Source organism: Heliconius melpomene, chromosome 5, assembly GCF_056956725.1.
Source record: "Heliconius melpomene rosina isolate 202511_hmr_F chromosome 5, ASM5695672v1, whole genome shotgun sequence".
Lineage (NCBI taxonomy): Eukaryota > Metazoa > Arthropoda > Insecta > Lepidoptera > Nymphalidae > Heliconius > Heliconius melpomene.
The window spans coordinates 5,520,599-5,541,728 of record NC_140393.1 but is presented as its reverse complement, the minus strand read 5'-3'; the positions used below and the strand labels follow the sequence as shown (position 1 = coordinate 5,541,728).

Below are 21,130 nucleotides of genomic sequence, written 5' to 3'. Positions count from 1 at the left end.
GTAATTTAAAAGAAAAAAAATAAAAAATATATATATTTTTTTATGGTTTTGTTTCTGTTGTAACTTCAATTGTAGTATTGTGAATGGTGGTTAGTAGAGACGGAGTGGGTAAGGTGTGTTCAGTGTTAAAATCGAAAGAGAGTAAGTCCTCATGATCTATGACGTCACGAGAATCGTCCACACCGCATGTGAGGAACTTGTTATAATGGCTTAGATCGAGGAAACCGACGCCACAAGGTCGGTCGATCAGGCGTGAAGTCATTATACCTTGCACGTAGCCAGAACATACGAGAACTGTTCCCAAGTCATCCTGGGGAGTAAAATTATGTATAATATTACGCTTTAATATACACACTGGCCTTAAGCATAATAATACGAATGGAATATTTTTTTTGTCTTAAAATATTAAAGAGCCTTAGATTATTGTCTTAAAACATTACAGTGGTTTACTTTAAATACGGTCTTATTTTTCATTTTTTCAGCTTCAGGGTAAGCAGGGAACCTGGGAACCTAGTGTTAAGACACTCCGTTCCCATTCACACCATTATGTTCCTCATTTTCTGAAGGCATTGCGTGTTGAGTGGTGGAATTTAACGCAGTGCTTTGCCTCGTTAACAGAGCGAACTAATACAAGTATTAAATATTTTATTTCCTCGAGTGGGGATCGAACCCACAACCACAACGATCTTTAATTGATTCATAGAAACCTTGTAAGATCGTAGGTACATGTACGTGTATCGCTTACAACAAATTTCATATTAACTATCATAATGATTCATTTAAACACACAAAAACACTTTGGTTAAATAATGAGTAAAACGTTTGTGGAAAAGTAAACAATTCTCATCATCTTATATAACGTGCAAAGAAAATATTTACAAGATACGCAATAGTGTAGAGACCAGTCGTGGCGCAGGAGCTCAAAGTGTGACTGTGAACACGATTGGTTGTGGGTGCGATTCCCACTCGAGGAATATTTTAATTTTTTCCTAGCCTGAACTATCCCATTGTTGGGCAAAGGCCTCTCTTCACTTCTTCCATTCTGGTCTATTTCGCGCTATTGAACACCAGTCAGGCTACCCTTATAGGGTATTGTGGTCGAGGAAATGAAATATTTATTTATATTTTTATTTATTCAGAGCGAAGAAAAAGCGCGGCGTTGTATTCTGCCACTCAACACACAATGAATCCAGAATTCGGCGAATAGTGGGGAACGGAAATGTCTTAACACTAAGTTCCCTCTGCCTAAGCGGAAAGCGGGGTCGCTTTGTGCGGGATACAGCGTGAAGGTGATTTTTTATTTCTCATGATCTTATATAACGAGCAAAGAAAATATTTACAATATACGCAACAGGAAATCGTAGCGTAGTATTGTCTCGCTACTTCAACCTTACAGTAAATACAGCTCATATGACAAATATACATTATATGGGTAGGTGGAGACGTAAACAAATAACTTACTGGACATAACGCTCCATGCTTTTCAGACTGTAAGAAAAATAAATATTTATTAAAGAAAAACTTTACAAACTTATCTATCTATATATATAAAATCGAAAGGTCACTCACTCATCACAAAATCTCAGAAATTACATGTGCTAGGCTAATCTCAAATTTTGCATAGGAGTTACTTATAGGACGTAGGTGCTCGCTAAGACGGGAATTTGCAATATTCGACTCTAAGGGGTTGTTTTTGGGGTTGAAAGTTTGTATGAAACTTCATTACTACAAATGATAGGAGTCTCAAATTTTGCATGGACGTCACATATAGGACGTAGGTAATCATGGAGACAGAAATTAATAACAATGTAGTTCACGCAGGCGAAGCCGCGGGCAGAATATGGTAGACGTCAATCGTACTTTAAAGTACCCGATAGACATGATGTCAGTTAATAAACATTGAAAATATAACCAGAATGAGACAATAATGACATTTTTTATACTAAAAATCGACTCTTTCTTGGAATATAAATACAATTTGACTAAAACGTAAATATATGTAATATTGTACTTTGAATGTATTTTTATGTATTTTAGATTATTATATTATACTAATTCATTAAAATTAAAAATTATTACTTTTTTTCATTGTTACCTTACACTTAGGCTGTTGAATACAAAGATATTTATTTTTATTATTCCACATTTTATAACATCGGTCTGTTGGTAAAATAGAAACATCCATCCTGTACAGGCGTATAAGCAGAGGAATCAGATAACCCTATAAAACACAACTCTTCTATAAATTATTAATTCACACCATAAAAGTCAAAAATAATAAGGTTCTTGTTATTAATTGCTACAGGTCATGGTGCAGAGATACAAAGTACGACTGTAAATACGACAGGTTTTGGGTTCGATTCCAACTCGAGCAAATAAAATATTTAATATTTTCATTTTCTTCGCTCTGGTGTCGAGACAAAGCGCAGTGTTAAGTTCCGCCGATCAACACGCAATGCCTTCAGAATTTGGCGGAAAGCGTGGAACGGAGTGTTTTAACGCTAGGTCCCCTCTGCCTACTCGACTCTGTGCAGAATAAGGTAGGGAGAAAAACTGTATAAAAGCATAGAAAATTAAATAGAAATAGAGGCTTACGTTGCGTCTACTACCCCAGCCATAAAAACGGCACGTAGGATCACCGATTCGTTTATCCAAGTCACTTACAACACCATAACGAACTCTGTTTACTATATACTCGGTGCTTGGCTCTCGATGGTGGAAAGAAAACTGTTGGTTAAGTACCAATAGAGCCAAGTTATCTGTTGAGCACTCTTGGAATCGTAAAGTGTGGTTATATCCTAAAAAACAAATTCTGATTCTAGTTTCTGGTACCGTAAGCAAAATATGCTCACAAAGTAATTATTTTTCTCTTCTCCGCCATGTTTTTTGAAGGTGGCTAACCTAATAGCTTGGATATGAAAATTATATCTTAATTTGCTGCTTTCGTATTCCAAAAGTCAACATTTTCTTTAATATCCATTTTGTACAACGAGGATATCCTGTACTCGAACTCAAATGACCGACAGGCAGAGTATAATGACAAATTCGTATTTTATATTGACTCTTCTTTTAAACTACGTACTAAATACTTCCATTTATTACTTACTAGCCTTTCTAATATTTTTTACCTTTATGTATGCAGAGGTGATGAACTAGCCGATCCGTTCCTGTATTTTCTAGAAATCTGTGGGTACCGCCGAATACCTTAAACTTATACCTTTCGCCGAAAACACATATGGCTGGTGTTATAACAACGTGTGCTTCTATAAGTGCCCCTACGCAGAACAGCATAGCGTGAGACAAATAGTGTACCTATTGTATAGGATAGGAAAAACATACACATGTAAAAAAAATCAAACTTAAAGGTTTTAAATAAATATTTTTATCTGTATTAAACTTACTATAAATTGTCCTTCTGTAACTTTAGCAGGCACTCCTTGAAAACCAGCAGCATTATTGAAATCTATATCCACTATAAAGACAATTTTCATATTAGGTAATGATGAATTGGCATGTCTTTAGTCGTGATAATACGCATTTTTTGACTCATCATTTCATAAAATAATTTAAAAAAACAACTTAATTTAGGAAATGTCGCAGTATGCGCTTTAAAGTTTATACATAGTACCATTTGGTCTGTTTTTTTTTTCTTTTAGTTAATCTAAATTCATCTCCTTTTTACGATTTAAAAATAATAAAGTCTGACGCATTTGATGAGTTCATAAATCTAGTGTATTTATCGGCATTTTTTTATCACCCTAAAGGTTAAAAATATGAGAATAAATAATTACACATTGTTGCTATTCCTCCAATTTGGCCTGCACCCATATTGAAAACGAATGTACGCTACACATAAAGCAACAAAGTTACAATAGAAATATAAAAATAAACTGCGTTTATAGAGCAATTTCATTTGTAGCAGTAAATTCAAAACATGTCTAATTAAAAACCAGTTCAATAGTTTATTACTACAATGAAATACCTATATACATTATAGTACATGGCATACAAATGTATGTATACAAGGTGGTATAATATTACATACCAGCGTTGCGCAGAAATCTCAAAATTTAGATATTCCGAGCAGGACAGAGAGACAGATGTTCTTTTCATCCACTTTGAGAATTATTTTTTAATTACTTATTTTTTTTATGAATTGCTAACAATTCTAAAGATAAAAATTCCGCTTTTTTCCGAGAGATCATGTAGATCATGTGCATGTTATAATTGATATCTAATGAATAGAAAATATATTTGAATTATCTTTAATATCATTACGCAACTCTGATATAGATATAAAGACCATTATAAAAAACTGTTTGAAAATTGCAGTCAGTAGAAAGCAATGTTCAAAATTGTTGCAAATAATTTTGAAACTGACATAACTTATGGATTTTAACGTTGTAAAAATCCAATATCAGAATCAATATATTAGGTAGTTGGATACTGGCGTAGATATTATTATTATGATAATACTATATAGCTAGCTAAAACATTAAGCAATAACGAACGCTTCTCAATGTCGATTTTACAAGAAAAACCTACATGATTTACTTTACAGTAGAGTACGGTAGAGTAGAACTAACATAATTATTAATGTTCAAATTGTAAATAAATAAGACTGGAACATCTCATCTCAACTTTATGTACTTTTTGATAAATATAAAATATTTTTTATTAATAGTCCAATGTAAATTGATTTTATATTTGCAGTCGAAATTATTATAAAAATCTAGGATAAAGAAAAAAAAACCTACAAACGGTGAATTACAGATTATAAATAGACCTTTGGGTATACGTATTCTGTGCACAGAATGACAGAGCTGCCAAACCGAGATTGACAAAAAGTCTAACATTTTGTTAAATGAAATATTTGTTTAATGTAAATATTCAAATAACAAATCGTATTATCTATTCGCCTACGCAAAAATTACAGATCTCTAACCTTTTACTTCCTCTAGCTCAGATAATGATTATTTTATATTATGTTTAAAACGATTTAGCAGCTTAGAATCATTTTAGTTGGTGGTTTTTTTATCATATTTATAGTAATAATGAAATATAAGATTATAAGACTTTTTACGCTATTACTTTGTATTAATATAAAGGTAGCATTCTCACTTTATAGCAAAAATTGGAATAATAACTATGAGAAAAATAAATGCCCTAAACTATATCCCAAAAATTTCGATAACCATATGCCAGTAGGTAAGTGCAATTATGATGGTTTTTTAAATTAATTTACGTATTATTTATTTAATTTGCGTTAAGGATAACGTAAGAAAACAATGTCACACTACATAAATTAAATACAAAGTAATTTATGATTTATTACATAAAAAAAATAATACTTACAATATTTTTAGGTAACTTAACTGCTGGTAACTTTACTGAAAAAACTGATTTAAAGGGTCTTAGACAATGTGTAATGGCATGTTGCCTCGCTGATTCCTGCAATATTGTATTCATTGTGGAATCTAGATGTTTCCATGTAGAATGTGCCAGTGATGAACTATGCTTACCACTGCCAAGGGTAGGTGAAAGAAAATGGGAGACACATGTTTCAATGATTCTTGTTAAGCCTGTTTTGCCTAATGGTAAGTGTATGTTCTAAATTCTATTATCTACAAGGCTAATTTGGTGCACTACTTGTTAATATGTCAGTTACGGGTTTGATTCCCAATCTAAGTAATGAAATTTTATCACTTAGTTACTCTGGTAAGAAAGAAAAGCCAAGCATTGAGTTGTGCTACTCAACTTTGCAAGTTTTGAAACTTTTTATGGAACATGGTAAATAGAATGGCTAGGTTTCCTCTGTCTTTCTTGTTAAGGCTAAAAATATTACAAATTTTTACACTGCTTTTATCAACAAAACTAACAGTAATTTAATAAATAAATAAATATATTTTTTAAATAAAGTCAACCTAATACATATTATGTTTTTGATCATATTAAATCAAAACATAAATAGTTTAGATGGGATTTTTTCAGCTTTATGCTGTTGCATGCATAGGTTTAGGACACTCTGTTGAGCATTAATTCTTTAAATATACTGTGTTGAATAGTGAATCTCCATGCAACTGCAAGTTTTGTTACAATTTTATAAGATTATTGAGATTTAAAAGAAGATGAATTGTCTGTGTTTAGACAATGTTAATTCCATAAATCACAAATCATATTCTACATTGCATCTTTTGAAACTTAATTTAAAATCTCTCTTCATTGTAAGATTATCTTTACATTTCATTACATTTACATGTTATAAGTAAATAACATTTGTTATTATTATCTTAATTTTACTAAACAATGTTAATTATACCAAACAAATATTAATGCCTTCTTAGTTTCACGTTCATAATATATCAAAGTAGTTAGAGAAAAACTTTTGTTAAGAGCTTTCTGCCAAAATTCAAAACTCAATGGTGGTATTTGTCTACTAAAGTAGAATAATGGAAATAATTCTTGTTCTCTGCTCCCCTGTACCACAATGGCCATTTTGTTCCTTTTAATAGTAAAAATAATTACATTTGTTTAGCTTTCATAAAGCCTTTAAATATATTTTAACTATAATGTCCTATGCAATTAATTAAAATATATTTTTCAGAAATTTGGTCAGAAATTTTGGATCAGTCAAATTTTAGAGAATTGAACAATAACTTTTCACCTGAAGAAGAGACAATATATTCTTATGCAAACCATCACAATGACTTACCTGATGATGATGAATCAAATTTTCTGACGCATTTTATTAACAACTTGCCCAGTATGGACGATGAAGAGCAGCAAAGTTATGATAAATATACTGATAGCACTGATAATGAGATGATGTTAGCGTCAAGATTTCTTGAGAAAAATTCATGCGAGGTTGGGGCTGATGATTGTCCTTTTAATGCGGAATGTATACCTCTAGGATTGAAAACACGAAATGGTATTTGCAAATGTATACTAGGCACTGAAGAAAACACCCAAGGTACATGTGTCCCGAGAAGACCATTTTCCAAAGGCCCTACTATGCCTGTTGAATCTATGAAAAAAAATAGTGATTTAGTCACAGATACAAAATCAGATGAATTGAATATAGATAAACCTCTTCCAACACAAAACTTGACTGTTTCAATCTCTTCTAAAGAGGTATGTAATGTGAGGTATTTTTTTAGGTTCACACCATATCCCACATATAGGAGATTAGATATAGGGAATCCCATTAAGAGACTTCCGATACCCACTTTCCGTCGAATTCCGCTGCTTTCTGCTGAACAAGAAAATGTATATATTAAATATTTTGTTCTCTCAAGTTGAGATTAAACCCACAAATTTTGTGAACGAATAGATTATTATTTTGGATATCTGATAGTTTCAATTATGGAGCTCCATAGCTGACTATAAATGCATATTTTTTAATTGTTACATAGGTACAACTTCCGGACAATGAAGTAACCTTAGCTGCATATACTATTCCTGATGAGAAATCAACAATGAGTCATTATAATTATGCTTGGACTCTTGTGGATCAACCAAAGGGTGGATTTACAGGTATAACAAAAAATAAACGAAATATGTAATTTATATGAAATTCATATGGAATGTTTTATTATATTTATAATCATAAATATGATAACAGTTTAATATTTATCCTAATATTTGATAATGACTTATCAATATTAGAGGCCAGTCGTGGCGCAGGGGCGCAAGGTGTGACTGTAAATGCGACTGGTTGTGGGTTCGATCCCCACTCAAGGTATTAAAATATTTACTTAAATTTATATTTCCATTTCTTCGCTCTGATGTCGTGCGTTGCAAAGCAAAGCGTGGCTTTGAGTTCCGCTACTCAACACGCAATGACTCCAGAATTTGGCGGAAAGTGGAGAAAGGAGTGTCCTAACACTAGGTTCTCTCTGTCTACCCTGCTATGTGCGGGATACAGCGTGAAGCTGATTTATTTTATTTATTTATGACTTATCAATATAGTGCTTATACTAAATTATTAAAAAAAACAATCTCAAATATATCTCATGTCACTTGTCAGCCAAAAAACCTGCTAATAAGAACAAAATTAAATTACATTGTCTGAAAATCATTTATTTCAGCAGGTCAAGCTTTTTCCCGCTTTGTCTCCTTACCGAGAAAATGAAACTAATTTATTCCCCCAAGTGGAAATCGAACCTACAACCATCGCGTTCACAAGCAAACGCTGTCCCACTGCTTCACAATCGCTTCACCATTATCTAATAACATTTAAGGTAACATGATTCAAAATGGCGGTACGATGACATTGAAAGACCTCACCGAAGGCCAATATCGATTTAAAGTGACAGTAAATGGGACAATTTCGTATGGCGAGGCGTTCGCAAACGTAACAGTGTTGCCGCCAAAGAGAATCAACACTCCACCTTTAGTTGTGATCACGCCGCAATCTCAAACTGTTAAATTACCTAATTCTGGTGCAGTCTTGGATGGCAGTGCAAGTAAAGTATGTATATTTTGTATGTATATTTTGGGGAGTGAAAGGTAATATAGAATGTACTGTGGCTATTATAGACTTATTAAGTGTATTGTGTAATTAAGATCGTAGATTAAAAAATATTTAAACATGAAAATTAACTAAGATCTGTCCTTTATTTTTTTATATTTTCTCAAATGTCTTTGCTATGTACATACATCGTTTAAAAACCATTCCATGAAAAGTGTAATATTTTAATCGTAAAGTGAAAATTTTAAAAGTAGCAAAGCCTATGATTTGCCAACAGTTTTATTGTTGATGTCTAAAAATACTCTAGTTAAATACCAAAAAAAATACTTTTCTTATTATTTTAAGGACGACGATGCAATAATATCTTGGCATTGGGAACTTTCTGCGGGTCCCATCGGATACCAACCACCTTTAGAAGACAGACCTACGTTAGTACTAAAAGACCTAAAACAACCAGGAAATTATACATTTAAACTTACAGTAGAAGACTCTGATCATGTGAAAAACTCTACTACTGCCAATATAACTGTACTAAATCACACTGACTACCCTCCGGAAGCAAATGCTGGTAAAATTATTAATTTCATATTTAGCAATATCTAAATATTCTTTATTAAATAAGCTAATTACAAGCACATCATCAAGCGCATCATTCAAGTGTCAGTAGTATCAGTCCTACAGGAAACTACCACCGACGAGAAAGGTAATTCTTGGATCGCCATAATTAAAACAACGAGGTAATTCTACTTAGAAGAGTTGGCGAGACGCTTAGCAGCTGCTCTTTTTTTAAATATACTCTTACAATAAATCACTAATATCATTAGGTTCCCGAGTGAGCATCAACTGCATTACAGTATATAATTATGTAGTATCTATCCTTTGTAAGGCACTTATCTCAGGAACTACTGGTACCAATTAGAAAATATTTTTTGCGTGGGATAGTCTATTTATTGAGGACTATTTCACCTCACGTTAATAATTCCGAGATAACCTGCAAACATAGTTACCAGGCTCTTAGAATGTATCATTTGCCATTCACAACTCTTAATTATTCCAACTAGATATTTGAAACGTTCGTTGTGCAGGGGCAAAAGTTTGACGATTGTAAACGCGACAGGTTGTGGGTTCGATTCCCACTCGAGGAAATAAAAAATATATATATATTTTTCAATGGAAACCTCGTTACCAGAGCTAAGAAAAAAAATATGATATCATTATAAATAATTTATTGCAGGTCAAGACGTTATAATATACTTACCGAATAACAACCTAACCCTAAACGGCAGTCTCTCTACTGACGATCACGAAATTACATCGTGGGAATGGACGAAATCTGCTGAAGATGAAAATAAAGCTGTTGATATGCAAAATACACATTCACCATACTTGCAAGTACGTTTTTAATTTATTTTATAATTCTTGTAGTCCTTTCTCTATTTTTATTGTATGAGATTGCTTCATTATAGCATAAGTTATAAATATATAAAATTACTTTAATTGATTGAATATTTGTGAAACGTTACAATTCCAAGAAATACGATAATTTTTCATATTTACATTTTAGATAACATTTACAAGGACATATTCGATTTATTATCTCTCTATATAATAAAAATATATTAAGTGACTAATTGATGTTTGCAAATAAATAAAATATATTTGTGAAGGGATCATATTTTTTCGCGCATATCTCTATTCATAAAATTCTTGTCGGGCTATATTAACAACCAGCAATTCCCTAGCTATCCAACCTGTCGGAGGGCGTGTACACGTTCGTGCTGAAGGTGACGGACTCGTCGGGGCAGACGTCGACGGCGGACGTGCACGTGTTCGTGAAGCCGCCCACCAACACGCCGCCCGTGGCCGACGCGGGCGCTGACGCCGTGAGTTTAGTTATAGCAATAAATTATTATTATTTTATTTTATATATCTGTAAAACTGATTATATTAAATTATATTAACTTATTATATCAAATTATATATCGTTTTCCCTTTTGGAGTTCGTCTAAACGTGTCATGAAGAGGAAAACTACCTCTGATTACTGCGGTTAATGCTTGATTTGTGTAAAAGTTTATATAAAATGTCAGATAAAACCGCAATTTTGCGATAAAAACCCGGAAAAAGAGATTAAAAAATATGTTCTGATAAGTATGGTTATAAAACTATGCTTATATTTTTTTATTACACTATTTACACTTTATACACTATTTAAAATTGTTCAGTGAAGCGAAAATTATTTTTTGTTATATTGTATTTATATGTTATATATTTTGGTATTAAGTTGTACAGACAGTATTGGTAATTAACGGCATGCATGTAATTGACTTAATTAATAATTTTAATATGTACATTAATAAATATTAATATTATTGAAAATAATACTACTTTAATTCAAAAATATTTCAGTGTAATCAAGCAATTCATAATATAGCATGAGAGGCATTATATAACTTGGCATATAAACTCCTAAAGGACTATATTGGGGATTGTAAAATTCCAAATTACACGAGACATTACATTTACAGTCATTAAGCTAGGACAAACGAAATTGCGGTTTACAACTAGTATAGTAATATTATATAAAAACACTAGGAACTTACACAACGCTTTACTCGTTAAAAGTTATTGTTATTAAATTGTTATGCCTATGTGTTATTCTGATGTAATATGGCTTATATTACTGTAAAGATTCACCGAAATCCCTTCAGTAAGGTTTGCCTAAAACTGAAACAAACATCCATTCCCACAAACTGTTATATTTAATGTTAGTAGGATTATTAAATTGTTCCAAGATCAGGCATTCCATAATAAAACATAAGGGGTGTTATACACATTGCAGTTCATATCGCTTCCGCAAACCTGGATAACCCTCAACGGTTCCTTGTCGCACGACGACCACCGCATAGTCGCGTACACGTGGCGCTGTCTCTCCGGCCCCACTAACTCTAGCATTATAGGGTTTAACGAGTCGATTGCGAACGCGACTGTACTTACTAAAGGACAGTACGTGTTCTCACTCACTGTTCTCGACGACAATGGCAATTCGGCGTCCGATAATGTTACGATTACGGTAACGCAAAGTAAGTTGGCAAAAATTAGATTAAATTTATTTCTTTTTTAGTTTCATGCTTTAAAGTAGATCTAGATTTTGATCTCTTCACTTATATCGCAATGGTGATAAAACGCAAAGATGAAAAAAAAAAAAAGTAAATATACTAATCTATTAATGTATCTGTTATTGTATTGGTTTAACAAACACATCAACAAACAAATGACCAGAAAATTCTAGTGATTTTTCTTACTATTTTTCTTAATCGATTAAGGTGAATACATTCACCGTAATTGACTGTTTACTTTCGGCTGTGCATTAATTCTGTTTTAAGGCATGTTAGTGTTAAAATTTAGGATTTTTAGTAAATTGGCAAAAAGATAAGCACAGAGAGATATATGTGAGTGAGCGAGAGTGAGTTCTCTTGAGTTCTCTTCTTCCAGAGAAAATGATGAAATTACGTAAAGATAAAAAAAAACAACAAAAATCTATTAACCAACTAAATCATAACAGATTATAGAGTTCCGTTTCGTTGCCTTTTTATTTAAATTAATTACGCTTTTATTATAAATAAGATATAAATATTTTTTATATGCATGTAAATTTTATAATATTTAGATAATATATTTTAATTCATTAACATATACTTATTAGCATGTGTATATTTTTCTATCACGTAAAATTAAGTAAACATCCGCCCTAAAGTTATCTGTAGATGGCTGCGTAGATTTGATTCTAAAATCAAATCTGCGCAGCCTAACAATTTTACTTATTATTGATACTTTTCTTTCCGGGTGCACAAAAATTTAGAAAGCCTAACGTAAAAGTGGCCATGATACATCGTTTAATGGTAAAATTCTTTCTATTAAAGATAAAAACAGTCCACCAAAAGCGGACGCGGGTGGAGACCAAGTGTTAAATCTTCCATTATCTGTACTCATCCTAAACGGATCGAAGTCGTCGGACGACTTCCGTATCGTTGCATGGAAATGGACACGGTCTGGATCTGGATTAGCCGCTGGGACTGTTATATTGAATTCTGATACAAAACCCGTGCTTATGGTAAGGTTAAATTTAATTAATTATTATATTTTTTTATATTAGATATAAATATTTAAATTCATATACTAATGAAAAAATCATTGAGCTCATCGTTCCCTAATTGACAGCTCCTGACTGTAAACCATTCTCTTCCTTCAAACACTCGACAGAATTAATTGTTGTCAATTTCCCGCAATGGCAAGACAAAACGTGGTGTTCAGTTCTAGTATTCGATACGTAATGTCCCGATTTCGAACTAGGTCCTTATACCCTGTTACATTACGAGGGATAAATGTAAAGCTAAACAAAAAGATTGTTAATAATATGTTAATCATTTCAATGTCACTCTAGAGTCTGGAGAATTTCGTTATCTTAGGTATTTTTTTAAATCAAATAATTAAATATACGTTTAATTATATTGAATCAAATAAATATTTTCTAATCCCTTTTTTAGTTAACCAACATAGAAGCCGGTAGATACGTATTCGAACTAACAGTGACTGATGACCAGGGCGAATCCGACAGAGACACAGTCAGTGTACAAGTGAAACCGGACCCTCTGGATATGAAACTTCTAGAAATGACATTAAATATTCCTGTTTCAACATTTACGAAAAGTCAACTCGATTCTTTCGTACAAAAGATGACATTGCTTCTTAAAGACGGTATAACGGTGAACGTAACTGAGATACACGGGGAAGTGGATACCGGCAATACATTGATTGTATTCTTTTTATCTGAGAAGGTACTTTATTTAATTTTATTAATTGTTTTATAGATTTTTATGTTGGAAGTGTTTTATCACTGAAGATTATCTGTTTATATGGATAGAATACAATGTCGTTTAACGCCAATGGTACTATGTTCTTTTTTATGTAGAATTTCAATGAATTTGAAGACATATATTAAGTTAAAGCATCCTCGTCGGCTTGACTTGCCAGCGAATTTGTGGGTATTATCTGTTAAGAGAAGTTGAAGATATTATCTACTGTTTTTATATTCTTGGGCTTGTATCAATAAATCGCTGTTAAATTTGAGATCTATCTTGAAATGCCGTTTTCTTTTGATAAATATATAATGAATGAAAATGATATCTTAAGATTGATATCAGTCTCGAGAGCGGCTTTTAAATACGGGCCTTTATCTTGAAACGAGGGAACCACGTAGTGCACCGAAAAAAAATATAAGAGCCTTTGCTTCTTATGTTAAGTAGTATTGAAGGTTGAAACGTTGTAATAATACTTCGGCACGTCTACAGTCGTCGGCCATGGAGGGTCTTGCGGCGCTGGCAATGGCGCGAGGCGCGGCTGTCGGCGCGGGCGCGCGGCGCGTCCGTTCGCGTCGCTGCCTGTCGACCTGCTCGGGGCGTGGCACGTGCGACCAGGCCACGCGCACGTGCCGCTGCGACGCCTTCTGGATGCAGAGCCTGCTCACGCTGGCGCAGCCCGACGCGCAGCCTGATTGCGGTCAGATATTGTTTTTTTATATATATATTTTTAACTTTATTCGTCGGGCTTATGAAGAGACGCTATGTCGCTACACTACGGCGGCCTTAGCGATGCCTTAGATATAACACACAAGCCCAATTATACAATTAAAAATTAAATTTTTAAATTTTGCGTGACTTTTACGGAAACGCTGGAAGCTTTGTTGTTCTATCATGACATCAGTTGGTCTTGTAAATAAAGGCATTGATATTGGTATAACCTATGCACAAAACAATATAACGTCAAATAATGGAATTTGAAAATACTATTAAAGATATGAAAATTTTCATTATTTTAAAAATATTTTTTGAAAGAGCGAAAAAATATTCAATATTTCTCTGCCACGAGTGGCAAGCGAATGTTACGATGTCTTTAAATTCCTAATGAGATAATGATGTTCCCGTGCAGACTGGTCGGTGGTGTACGCGAGCGTGTGCGGCGTGGCGGCGCTGTGCGCGGCGTGTGGGGCTGCATACGCGTGCGCGCGCGCGCTTCGACGCCTGTGCGCGCCGCGCCGCCGCCCACAGCGACCCAACTACCGCCTGCTGCCCTTCGCCGACCAGGAGGAAAAGCCATGTACGTATATACACCCTCATCACTCGACTGTTTATTTAATACAGTCATCGTTTCTTTTTTTAATAAATGGTGACGTCAGCGTCTTGTAAAATAAGATTTGCAAATTAAGATATCGGTAGGACCCTTCAGTTCATTTTATATATGTGTAGACGGCCTTATTTTCACAGTCATGGTCAACTTATTAACTATATAGACGTCCGCCTTTTATATGTCACCATACGCATAAAAATTAAACATAATGGGATACGAACCTGCGCCACTTGGCGCCACCTATGCGCACTGACACTTAACCATGAGTTCTTCGTGCGTAAATACATTTTCTGCCGGGACCTGCACTTTAGCTTTTACCAGGTACGTGTAAGGAAAATTTTGTTATAAGTAAAATTATCGGGGGTGCGCACGGCCCACCAGGCTCTCCCCTTCCTACACCCATGCATGCATTCTTATAAATCTACGTCAAAATTTAAAGTATAGAACATATATAGAGAGGCCAGTACCATTAGTGATCAAAGAACTTATGTTATTAGCCTCTAGCACAAACACTACGTCCAAAGGTATCCCTACTATGGAAAATTAAGCTAAGCTTCACCCTCTATCCATATATCATGGTAGCTAGAAGGAAAGGAGGGTCCAGATGCTTCTTATGTAAAGTCTAGTATCATTGACACTGGTCTTTACAAAAGTCCGAAATCTCCCCATCCCACCAAAATTATTTTTTTGCAATTCTTTCATCACTCATTCCCTTGACGTGTCTAAATGAGCACGTTTTCGATTCGACTCTTAAAATATGTAAAATAATACCACTAATAAAATATGTGTAAATATGAAATACCACTTTTAAAATATGTAAAATAATAATAAATACAATTTATTACAGTCGCTAACAAAGATATATCAGAGACCGACACGGACTCAGACGTGCTGTACGAGACTAAAAGCAAGATGACATCGTTTGGTGCTCGCGCCATGAATGGAGAAGTAAATAATTGGAAGAACGGTCACGCGAAACCTTCTAGAAAGATCAAGACGTAGCTCGATGACAATGTGGGCAGGGTAATGTCCACAATAATGTAATGTTACAAATGAAAACAGTGTGATAGTATAACGTATGAAGCTATCAGTGTAAATGTGGTTTTATTGCTTTTTTTAATAATAAGTTTGGTTCTTAATTATTTTGTTGTTATATATCTATATATAATCTTTAAAGGTATTTATCACAACAAATTTTAAATAAACCAATTCTTATATAATTTTCTATACAAAATTCTTTACTTATTGCGTCCCAAATAAGTTATCTATAACTGTTGATAACATTAACCGAAGCAACTTTTTTGAATTATAATTATCTATATCGGATATTTTTAGCTAAACAAAAGCTCTTAAATATTGTAAATATATATATCACAAGAGTGTCTATGATTTTTAAATATACTTTTTCTTTTTTTTTGCACAGAATTTAAATCATCAGCTTGAACTTGTATCAAAAGATGGAATATTAAATATAATAAAGTATCCTTAATATTACAGTATATAACACCTATAGTTATCATTCCATCTCTCCGTGTCGACAAAAATAAAATAGTTATTAAATTTAGATTATAACAAGATTTGAATCTATGGTCATTTGTATAACTTGAGTTAATTAAGCTATAAGTCCACATCCACTACGACGATATTTCATAAAGTAATCATATTTTATATAACATTTTTCATATATTATATTATTTTCTCGCATATAGCAGGGTGTAGGTAATGTATGAAATATTATTTCTTTTCTACTTTGCCCAGGTATTCTATACAATATCGAATGGGCAGCTGTTAATGTGTGTATAAATAGGGCATCCTTGCTCTATTTATAGGGGGAGATATGTGGCCAGACATAAACGTGTTGCCACTTTTTTACTTGCTTGCATTTCATGCAGTTTTTATCGGTACAAACATATGTACTAACGCCACCGCAGCTATATATTTGCCGGACTTTAAAAGCAGTTTAGGTTAGCTTAGTTATTTATAAGATTAAAAGTATCTAACCCGCGATTAAAAACCGTTACATCTGTATCTCGAATGTAGGAATAGAGACAAAGGTCTAATTATTTTATACCTTGCGGGCAGGTACTCTATACAATCCCTTTATTTGTTACCTATGTAAAGTATGCACTGAACAAAAACATTTATAATATTTTATACATTGCCTGGACGCCCCAGGTATTCTATACATTATGGAGGTATATATGGAGGAATCACACAGATAGCCGCCAAAACATAGATACAATACTTACACACATACATACTTATGCAAAAAAAAAACGGTTTTGCATTTTATCACTTTTGTCTTGACACCTTCAAATATAATTAATTTACGCTGCACATTAAGTGATAATACACTAAAGCTTAGTATAAAATTAAATCAAATAAAAATGTAAATTTTAGTTTTTTATTACATAATACTATGTAATTTATGCTGTCGATATTTTTTTTCTGATTTACATTAACATATTGCGGCGTACGGTTGTACATTTAAATTTATTTTGTTTTTTCAACTAAATGGTTCATATTACAATCATCTGTTCACATAAATATAATTTCCTACAAATATTATTATATAATAAAAAAGTAAGCAAATTTCCGATGAATTACCTATTTTGTATTAAGCCAGATGAGTTCTTTTATAATTATAATTTATATCTTGTAATACTTATTTTGACATTAAACTCGCACAAATAACTTTATATCTAATAGAAAATCTCAAAAGATTTTAAACGCTATTAAATGTAATTATAACTTAAATATATTTAAACATTTTTTTCTTATTTTTAATAAACATTTAAATTGTATTAATTAAGCAACGTTTCCATTCCTTTTTTTGTTTATATTATTATGTTAAACAGAAGAAGTTCAAATGTATAATTAGAAGAGAAATGTCAAATTCTTTCATTGTTTAGCTAAGTCATTATAATTAAAAATAAGTGATTACCATTTATAGAAACAGTGAAGACAAGTATAAAGTACAGTATTAACGTGTAAATTAAATTTTATAATATATAGTATAAAATGATTTTCATAGTTAAGTATATCAAAGTTTTACAAATTATTTTTTTCTTTGTCAATCGTAATTCTATGCATAACATAAATATCAAAATCTAAAGATTTACATCATACGTAAGTTTTATATTATTATACTGACTTTAAAACAATTATATTATATTTTAAAGGATATGATTAGGAGCTATCCATAAATTATAAAATCACGTTAAGGTCTCTCTCTACCTTACGAGAGGGACGAGTTCAACAGTTTGACATGGGGAGAGGGTCCTAATTTTTATGACATCATATTTCAAAATATAATATATTAATATAATTTCAACACAACTGTTTTAATTTAGTAGTTTCTCATTGTAAAATTGAATAATATGGATGGCTTCTTATTATTATTTTAACAGCAAAGTACTTAATGTTGCTACAATCAATAAAAGCATAATTAGATTGAAATGCTGATGCCGATGTATTATAGTTAAACGTTATAGTTAGAAATAGTGGTAGTATATTTTTTTTTGTCAAAAGACATAATATTCTAGTCGTAAATATAGTGATACATAAAGTATTTCCAATTTTATATCACATGGACTCCATGCCCATTCTACACGATTTTAAATAAATGTAAATGTTAATGACGAAATGATTTAGTTATTCTTATTTTGTGGTGTGATACAGAAATAAAAGGCATATATAAGAAAACTGATTCTTTTATTATACGAGGATATTGCTTCAATTTACTACAAACTACAGAAAAATTAAAGCAACATGACAAATCCATAGCACAACTATAACTGGCCTATCAAATTCTTGTAAGCAGTGAACAGTTATAATTTTAATTTTAAAAACAGTAATTATTATATTATTTTTTCTTAGATATAGTTGCCAAAGTATATATTGATAATATAGCCCGACAAGAACTTCCAAGAGTTTTCGGAGGACCGCTACCCCGCGAGCCTAATCACAACACTAAAGTACAGTAGAACGCGACGTCAAGTGTCATTTACTGCGCCAGTTTGTATATATGATACGAAATAACGCCGCTTATCGAATATTATGCAAACGACTGTGCAGTGTACATACGGGCGATTAACTCGTGCCTGTCTCCAGAAACTTCTTAAAGTATTTCTCACATACTCTATTAATACACCAACACCTTTAATCTAAATGTGCTTCCCTCTTGGCTAAATCTAACTAACATAAGCACTTGGATTTACGTAATTCCAAAATAGCATTTACTTAAAATGCTTAAGGCCACTTAAGAGTGGAATGCATGATAGCATCAATAAATTATTTTAAATAATAAATTAAACATAAGCTTTGGGCTTTAACAATGTAGTTTATAAACAATATATAATTATATAAGTAATAGTTATCATATTATTCTATCATATTATAATATTTTTTTTGTTGTACAATCTTAATTAATATATGTAGATAAATAACAAGAAGCTAAATTGATAATGAGTTTCTTATATTTTTTTCCAGAAGCTTTGTTCATGATACTATTACAAATATATTCAAAGTCATATATAAATAGTATTACACAAGTAACACATTATTGACATAATTATATTCCTCCCATACATAATTGTAATAATACATAATTGTAACAAAATCATATCTTAAGAAATGTGTATGAAATATTGTAACAATAGTTATTGCTTTGTTGCTCCAGCAGTCTATAAAATTTAAAGCTAAATCACTGGGATTTAAATGTAATAATTATATTTTATTAATAATTTGTTAATGAGCAGTCAAAAAATTGTAAAACATAGACAGTTAGTGTAGCCACATATTACACATTTTTTCTGGCATATCACAGTAGGCATAGGCAAGTTAGCATCAAGACACTCAATTGTGTCTAAATTACCCCCAAGTGGGGATTGAACCCACAACCTATTTACTGCTCTACAGCACAATTTTGCACGTATTCATTTAAAAAAAATTGACCAACAAATAAATATATGGAAAATTTAATTATAATAAAGTGATCATAATATCCAAGAAAAAATATAAATTAAAACATTTGTAAATAAATAATATAAAATTTAAAAAATGTATTATTACATAATCTGACTATGGAATATTTTAGAATTTAATTTCAAGCTACATCCAATTTATCTTATCTTATAAACTTATACCTAATTTTTAATAGCCAGAACACAATAATATCTTACGTAATCACACATCCAATTTAATTTATTTCATTCAAGTACTGGAATTTAAATATTTTTAGATTTATTATTTAGCCTTTTTCTTTCCTGATTTTACAGTTGATTCAACTTCCTTAGACCATACTGCTCTGTTCAAAGATTCACCTAGTATGTACAGACCAAAAACAAATCCAAGACTGAATAAATAGAAAAATATTCTTAAAGGCCAATTAATAACAGAAAGAATTGGATACACCCAGCTTCCTGTCTTAAAGTATATAAAATGAATCCACACTACATAGCATAGCATAAAAATGCTTAATATGGACAACCCCCTTTTACGAGTAGAATACATTCTAAACGAGGTAACTAATTCTATAATAATACAAATTACAATATTAGAGTGCATAACATGATTTAACCATGTAGGAAAATATGCATCCATCATTCGAGGCAATATAAGTTCCCTATCAACTGCATAAATACCCCAAAATGTTATACCTACAAACAGTGCCAATGGAAATGCCAATGAACTAAATAATATATCTTTACATCTTCTGATCAGCGGTTTATTAGAAGGTGCCGCATCATTAGTGCCAATGAGGTCATTGAAGAAAGCCAGTGAGAAGTAAATAGTTTGTAGCAACTGCAAATAAAGTTAATATTTATTTCATATATGTATATCAAACTATATATTCCATACAAATAATAATACTTACCGCATTTAAGTAAGTCAAGTATTTTAACTTTCCCCCAAACGGGGTTACTGTTGTCGATGTACTAGGTATTTTTACATAAGTGTAATCGTAATAACAACCAAAAAAGAATTGAATTGCACATGAAAGGTGAAATAAAACTTTCAACATTTTTTATTATTAAGAATTGTAACTTCAGAATTTTACGAGTATACAAACGGGATTGTGAACGAGTTTGACAAACACTTACACTACACTTTCACTACGCTATGCACTTAAGAATATTTAATAGTATAATTAGACGTTTTGTGAAAGAAATAATATTTCTGTGATACTCCAAACTACCCAAAGATATTTTATTCCTACTAGCCTGTAAGTGCCAGTAATCTCTTTATCGGTATCAATGAGTATACAACAGAATTGAATATAAATTATAACATGACATTTGGCGTTTCATAAATCAGTTGAATTTGACAGTAAGTACCTACTTATTACTAGTCGTCGCCCGCAACTTTGTTTGCATGGACTTCATAACGTATAATGGAAAAATTGTTTTTTTTTCGTTTCCAATTAATAATTAATCTATATTATAGGTTAATACGGAAAGGTAAACATTTGAAAT

General features: G+C 32.0%; 3 protein-coding genes across 3 annotated transcripts; 1 reads left to right on the top strand and 2 right to left on the bottom strand.

Moving 5' to 3' along the window:
- Positions 1–15: 15 nt before the first annotated feature.
- Positions 16–3,506, bottom strand: LOC146539037 (uncharacterized). Its single transcript, XM_085185868.1, has 6 exons — positions 3,402–3,506; positions 3,129–3,312; positions 2,596–2,798; positions 2,096–2,221; positions 1,462–1,488; positions 16–310 (listed from the first exon to the last, which is right to left on the bottom strand). Exons 1-6 carry the CDS (start codon positions 3,489–3,491, stop codon positions 41–43), a joined length of 900 nt encoding a protein of 299 aa, XP_085041994.1. The 5' UTR covers positions 3,492–3,506; the 3' UTR covers positions 16–40.
- A 1,320-nt stretch (positions 3,507–4,826) lies between these two features.
- Positions 4,827–18,359, top strand: LOC146539036 (dyslexia-associated protein KIAA0319). Its single transcript, XM_085185828.1, has 14 exons — positions 4,827–5,208; positions 5,367–5,597; positions 6,605–7,131; positions 7,413–7,533; positions 8,241–8,470; positions 8,816–9,038; positions 9,705–9,862; positions 10,213–10,353; positions 11,311–11,551; positions 12,392–12,582; positions 13,016–13,306; positions 13,820–14,027; positions 14,457–14,624; positions 15,502–18,359. Exons 1-14 carry the CDS (start codon positions 5,055–5,057, stop codon positions 15,654–15,656), a joined length of 3,039 nt encoding a protein of 1,012 aa, XP_085041954.1. The 5' UTR covers positions 4,827–5,054; the 3' UTR covers positions 15,657–18,359.
- Positions 18,352–20,766, bottom strand: LOC146539035 (androgen-induced gene 1 protein-like). Its single transcript, XM_085185869.1, has 2 exons — positions 20,533–20,766; positions 18,352–20,459 (listed from the first exon to the last, which is right to left on the bottom strand). Exons 1-2 carry the CDS (start codon positions 20,677–20,679, stop codon positions 19,902–19,904), a joined length of 705 nt encoding a protein of 234 aa, XP_085041995.1. The 5' UTR covers positions 20,680–20,766; the 3' UTR covers positions 18,352–19,901.
- Between the last annotated feature and the right edge of the window lie 364 nt (positions 20,767–21,130).

What these genes read in the sequence shown, in the direction of transcription:
- LOC146539037 (XM_085185868.1), bottom strand. Translation starts at nt 3,491, where the DNA reads ATGAAAATTGTCTTTATAGTGGATATAGATTTCAATAATGCTGCTGGT. An exon ending in TTACAGAAGGACAATTTATA is followed by an intron (nt 3,313 to 3,401) that starts GTAAGTTTAATA and finishes CCTATACAATAG; the next exon opens with GTACACTATTTGTCTCACGC. An exon ending in TTCAACAGCCTAAGTGTAAG is followed by an intron (nt 1,489 to 2,095) that starts GTAACAATGAAA and finishes TTTTTCTTACAG; the next exon opens with TCTGAAAAGCATGGAGCGTT.
- LOC146539036 (XM_085185828.1), top strand. Translation starts at nt 5,055, where the DNA reads ATGAAATATAAGATTATAAGACTTTTTACGCTATTACTTTGTATTAAT. An exon ending in TTTCAATCTCTTCTAAAGAG is followed by an intron (nt 7,132 to 7,412) that starts GTATGTAATGTG and finishes ATTGTTACATAG; the next exon opens with GTACAACTTCCGGACAATGA. An exon ending in CCCTCCGGAAGCAAATGCTG is followed by an intron (nt 9,039 to 9,704) that starts GTAAAATTATTA and finishes AATTTATTGCAG; the next exon opens with GTCAAGACGTTATAATATAC.
- LOC146539035 (XM_085185869.1), bottom strand. Translation starts at nt 20,679, where the DNA reads ATGTTGAAAGTTTTATTTCACCTTTCATGTGCAATTCAATTCTTTTTT. An exon ending in ACTTGACTTACTTAAATGCG is followed by an intron (nt 20,460 to 20,532) that starts GTAAGTATTATT and finishes CTTTATTTGCAG; the next exon opens with TTGCTACAAACTATTTACTT.